At 46.2% G+C, this 6,030-nt stretch overlaps 1 protein-coding gene across 1 annotated transcript; it reads left to right on the top strand.

Annotated features, from left to right (window-relative positions):
- The first annotated feature begins 693 nt into the window (after positions 1 to 693).
- LOC117050887 lies at positions 694 to 3,203 on the top strand. The gene is made up of 8 exons (XM_033156818.1): positions 694 to 729; positions 853 to 967; positions 1,150 to 1,284; positions 1,427 to 1,591; positions 1,794 to 1,955; positions 2,065 to 2,169; positions 2,287 to 2,392; positions 2,975 to 3,203. Exons 1-8 carry the CDS (start codon positions 722 to 724, stop codon positions 3,163 to 3,165), a joined length of 987 nt encoding a protein of 328 aa, XP_033012709.1. The 5' UTR covers positions 694 to 721; the 3' UTR covers positions 3,166 to 3,203.
- The last annotated feature ends 2,827 nt before the right edge of the window (positions 3,204 to 6,030 follow it).

The raw sequence follows: 6,030 nt of genomic DNA on the forward strand, positions 1-6,030 counted from the left end.
CATGGCAGCAAGCAGAAGGCTTGAATCTGACCACTGCTCTTGTTTTTGCATTCAAAGAGAGTGCAAGAGAGTATGGAAGGAGGTTTTAACATCGGCCGACCAAGAACAACTGCTCCATCTTCTGGCCGAGCAGCTTTACCAAAGCCCCTTGGCGGAATCTCCCACCCAAGTGGTAAGCACCAACCACCTGCTTTCTGGCTTCCTTCTTCCCAGGGTGATATCGAGGGCTTTCTGTATTCTGCAGAAAAGCAGGGAAAGTGACTTGTACCTCTCTCTCTTGCAGCAACATCTCTCCAGCTTGTTGCAGGCCATCCTCAGGATGGAGGAATACAAGGCAGCTGTGCGGCGGAACTTCCCACAGCTGCTGATCGCTCTCCTGGGGGTGGTTGTCAACTTCCACTACGACCAGGAGTTCCTCAGGTGAGTAGTGTCTTGCAAAGGGGCCAATGGAGTCCTTTTCCCTTCAACCACCTCTGGGGGATTCCAGTCCAACTTGGTTTTCTAAGGGAGGTTCTCCTTAAGGCGGCTCCTAGGGAGGAAGTATGGGGGAAGGAATCTGAATGTGTGACAATGACCCTCCTGGTAAAACTGGCCTTGCTGTTGTTACAGAGGGGCTAAGGAAGTCCTGCACCTCCTTCTCAGCACCACTGGAGCGCAAGTCGAGGCGGCCATTGTAGACCAACTTTTCTGCCCCGAGAATTTCAGCCAGGGGTTGTCTGCCATGGTGAGGTAAGAGGAAGAACACGATGACCTTCCCCAATGGCCAGACCAGGGCACGGGATCGGACTGTGCCCCTGTTTGCTTCCTGCGGTGTCTCTCCCTTCCTTAGCAAGACCTGGTTCTCCATTTCAGAGCTGTCGGAAAGCGCCGCTGGTGGATCCCTCCCATGGTGCAAAACATCACCGCTGCTCTCGAGGACCAGGAGTTTGCCGGAGTGCCACAAGTAGCGGCAGCTATCTACATCGAGGTGAGGGGGACTGACGCGGGAGGAAACGGGTGCAGCAAGGAGGCCCTGGCTTGGTTTCTGTGTTGGGCTTTGTGTTCTTCGGCTCCCTTTGTGTCCTTGGTTCCCCAACCAGCCTTCCTCAGAATTTGGACCTTGCAGCTGCCTCATCACTGAAGAGTTTCTTTCTCTTTGGGCCTCTTTAGCTGCTCAGCTGCCGTCTGCAGGTCTATCCCTGTGAAGAAACACTGGAGCAGCTCCTCACCTGGATGAAACATGACCACCTGCAAGTCCGGAAGCTCAGCGCCAGAGGAATATCCCTGCTTCTGGACTCGGACATGGCAAGTGATGCTCAGAGGGAGGGAGGGGGGGGTACAGATCCTGTTTCTAATCATGGCCCAGCACTCTTTTGCTGGCAGAATGCTGCAGGGCCATTGCTAAAAGGCCTTTCAGACCTTTGAAAAGATTCTATCTTTTGTGTAGGACCCTTCGCTTCTGCGGCTGTTGCTGCTGGATTCCCTCCCTTGTGCAGAAGCCGATGTCCTCCCAGACTTGATGAACCTGGTAGACCAAGCCTATCTCTCCAGGGAGCTGGGAGAGGAAGAGCTGAAGATGCTGGCAGCAACCTACTGCGGTCTGGCTGCCCATGTGAGTATTAGGGAACACATGACATCACACACAGGGGAAAGACAGGGGGAGCGTCTGGAAAACACTTGGGGAGAGTCCCCCCTGCCCCCAGTCTCCCCCACGAGGAGGATAGGGGGTTGAGCAGCCTCAAAACAACCCGGTGGACAGGAGAAAGGAAACTACTCTGATGAGAAACACTACCTCTGATGTTTTCTGCCTACAGGAGGATGACTCTGTCCGGGCATCAGCCATTCAACATCTGGGGCTGCTTCGGGCCTGGGCCAGAGACCAAAGGCTTCCCGTAACAACAACAACAGAAGAAGAAGCCATTAATGAACTGGTCATCGTCCTCATTCACCTGGAAGACGAGGATGAGGTGGCCAAGGTGAGGGCCTAGGAGGTAGACTTATGCAGTAGGCAGGAAGGATTGTTCTCAGGAGCTTCCCAAAAAAATTTAGGGCAATTTCTAACCCTCTTCTCTTCTTGTGTTGCAGGCCGCAAGGAGGGCTCTTTCCCATCTAGCCCCAAAAGTCAAGTGGTGGGCGCATCCCAACAAATTTAGCCTCCACTTTGCACTCCACCAGGCTGCCAAGCATCTGGTAAGGTCCCTCTGCTTCATTGGCAGCTTTGCCCAGGGATGTCTTTAGGGGTGCAAGGCTCTTTTGCCACACTCTCAAGCCTGTCTGATGCCACCTCTCCTTTGTCTTTGCCAACAGAGCAAGACCTTCAGCAAGAACATCCTTCGGAGTGCTGCCTTGACATGTACCAAGCCGTCGGCCAACAGGCTGCCAGCCGTCTCCAGGGTGGCAGCTCTGCTTCTGGGTAAGTCAAGCAACATCCTTCCCTGGTAGGGATAGACAGGAACGTCTTGGTAATGATGGCAGGGAGGATGGGCATGTCCCCAGGCCACCTGCTTGGTAGGGGTCCATCTGCGCCCAGATCTTGCTCTGAGTGCTCCGCGAGGGTGGAGGCCTCTAGACGCATCAGACCATACCTGTCCTCCTACCAAGCTGCCTCTGTCTCCGCTTGCTTTGCACCGAGATGACGTCCCTTTTCTTGCCCTGTCTCTCTAGGTCACCTGGCTTTCCGGGATGCAAGTTTCATCCAGACCGAAGACATGGAATCCTATGGTACATGTAAGTGAGACGTACGGAGGGCAGGGAGGGGTACTTCTGCTGAGAAAGGGCTTTAGGGGAAGGCAGATTCCCAGGTGTATGTGCAGACAGAGCTGCCACAAGATGAACGTGTAGAAAGGATTGGAATGTGTCTGCACTGCCCTCTCACACACAAATACTCCCCTACCCCAAACCCTGGTCCTGGGAGAAGATCTGGTGGGGGTGCATTGCAAGTTTTTGTCTTGTGAAGAGCTGGTTCCTTGCTCAAACTTTCTCCCTTGCCACTCAGGGCTGGAAGAGATGCAGCAGCACGAGGAAGAAGGGCTCAGGCGGACAGGGAGGAGCTGCCTGAACATCATGCAGCGGGCCTTGGAACATCGGCAGAAAGGCAGGGTCCAGCGCCTTGTGAGGAGGCTGCTCCGCTGTGGTCACAGGGAACCTTACCCGCAGGACTTCCTGAGCTGCATGCCAGGTGAGTGAGGCGTCTGGTGGGCTATTTGGAAGTCTGGTGGGCTGTTTAGATGGGACGTTTCTCAAGGAGCCCCTTTCTCCTCCTGACAGAACATCCACAGTAGCGCCAGGCCAAGGCAACGTGAACATCAGAGTTGTGCTGCAGAGATACCATCTTCTGCTCTCCGCGGGATCCAGTCAGGACCAGCTCCAGGAACATCAACGCCACCAGGATCGACCAAGAGGAGTGGTGCTGCCCTCAAGACCCTCCGGACATAGCGGTAGGAAGCCTTTTCGTTGTTGTTGTTGTGTTTTTTGTTGATGTTGTTTTCAATTGTTGATTTTATTGATTCCTTTTGAATCTCCGGGTGGTTCACAACACCAAGTTATAAAAGATTTTAAAAAATCACTTCACAAAATTCATAATAAAAATATAAGAACTTAATATAAATGAAAATAATTAAAAACATATTAAAAATAGCCACAAGACTAATGTATGTACACTGGTAAACAATACAAAAGCCCCAAAACAACACTCCAGCCCACAAACACAAAATCTAAATCAACATACCACATTTAAAGAACGATTTAAAACAACCCCACCCTGCAAATCAAACAGCACCCACCCAAGTTAAAACCCCATCCCTGTAGAAACAGTCATTTTAACACAAGGGGGCTTGCCTACAATCTGGTCCCACCCCCTAAGTGCCGCCCCCAAAGGGACGATTTAACCTTTGAGCTCCCCCAGTCGCTGGAGTACGCCCAGGGTCCGGTTCCTTGCAGGCCTCTCTACCATCCTCTTAAGTGAGGGGGGAGGCAACCCCCCAGCAGCAACTTTCTTCCATTTCTTTGTTACAAAATGCCTCTTTCTTTTTTAATTCTTTTTTAATTTTTTAATTTAAAAATAAACTTATTGCGTTTTAAGAGTTACACAATTTATACAAATTATCATTTGACAAAAAAAGAAAGAAGAAAAGAGAAAAAATAAAATAAAATAAAGAAAAACTTGAAAAATCTTTGACATACAAAACTTAAATATAGAGAAAAAATATAGATGAACTTGAACCAATCTTTTAACCAGCAGAAGGCTGCCGCTTCAAAGTAAATTCTTAGGTCTGGCAGTGAGAATCCACCTCTTTCTTTAGAATCAGTCAAAATGTTATATTTTATTCTGGGTTTCTTCCCCTGCCAGTCCTTTTGCCATCTTCTGAAACAGTCCAGCTTATCTATAATCGGAAGCACTTGGAACAGAAACAACATCTTTGGCAATACATTCATTTTTATAGCTGCTATTCTGCCCATCAAAGAAAGCTTTAATCTTGTCCATATATTCAAGTCTCTTTTTTTCTCATTCCAAAATTTCTCATTGTCCTTGAACAGGTTTAGATTCTTAGGAGTTAAATTGACTCCCAGATATTTTACCTTATTAACAAAATTAAGTCCAGTTTGATCTTGCAATTTCTGTACCTGCATAGGTACCATATTTTTTGTCAACACTTTAGTTTTGGCTTTATTTAACTTAAATCCAGCTACTTGTCCAAATGAATCGATTATCTCTAAGGCTTTAGGCACACTAATTTCAGGATCTTGTAGGGATACAACCAAGTTGTCGGCAAAGGCTCTCAATTTGTATTCTTTCTCTCCCACCCTTATTCCTTTTATCTGCTTGTCCATTCTAATCATGTTCAAAAGGACCTCCAGGACCGTTATAAAAAGTAGAGGTGAGATAGGGCAACCTTGTCTCGTTCCTTTTTCAATTCTGATTTCTTAGGATATCACATTATTTATTATAATTTTTGCTTTTTGTTCTTTATAAATGGCATTTATGCCATTCAAAAATCTTTGGCCGACCTCCATCTTTTCTAAAGTTTTCTTCATAAAACTCCAAGAGATATTGTCAAAGGCCTTCTCCGCATCAATAAACATCAGTGCTGCTTCTGTATTTATCTTCTTTTCCAATATTTCCAATATATCCACAATATTCCTTGTATTACTATTCATATGTCTTCCAGGTAAAAAACCTGCTTGGTCCTTGTGGATATATTCCTTCAACACTCTTTTCAGCCTCGTGGCCATGACATTTGCAAAGATTTTGTAATCTACATTCAAAAGTGATATTGATCGGTAATTCTTCATTAATGTTTTTTCTGAATCTGGCTTCAAAATTAATGTGATATACGCTTCTTTCCATGAGTCTGGTGCCCTACCTCCCTCCAACAGTCCATTACATACATCCTTCAACGGCTGGATCAACCAATCTATTAAGGACTTATAATACTTTGCTGTCAAACCATCAGGTCCTGGGGCCTTTCCAATCTGCATCTTATTAATTGCATCCTCCATCTCTTCGATAGTAATCGGGTGGTTGAGTATTGTTGCTTTCTCTTCTGGGACTTTATGTAATCCATTCTTTTCCAAGAAGTGTTTGATATCTTTCTCCTCTACTTTCTCTTCTTTGTACAATTGCTTATAAAATTTCTGAAAACATTTTCTAATCTCCTCAGGATTCTCCACATTCTTATCTTTAATCTTTAAATTGGTGATGGTATTCAGTTTCTGTCTCTTCTTTAACTGCCAAGCCAACATTTTCCCACAATTTTTAGCCGAATCAAAAGTTTTCTGTTTCATCAGCCTAATTTTCCATTCAATTTCTTGATTTAATATTTTCGCATATTGGGACTGCAAGATCTTTATTTCTTTCTGTATTTGTTGATTTTTCAGGTGACCTCTTAGCTTCTTCTCTTTCTCTTTTATTTGGTCCAACAATCTTTCTTTTTCCAGATTTTGTTCCATCTTCTTTTTAGCTTTTTCCCTTATAAGGAACCCTCTCATCACCACCTTACTTGCGTCCCAAACAATTCTTTTCTCTACTTGTGTGTTCAAATTTATCTGAAA

Source organism: Lacerta agilis, chromosome 8, assembly GCF_009819535.1.
Source record: "Lacerta agilis isolate rLacAgi1 chromosome 8, rLacAgi1.pri, whole genome shotgun sequence".
NCBI classification, from domain to species: domain Eukaryota; kingdom Metazoa; phylum Chordata; class Lepidosauria; order Squamata; family Lacertidae; genus Lacerta; species Lacerta agilis.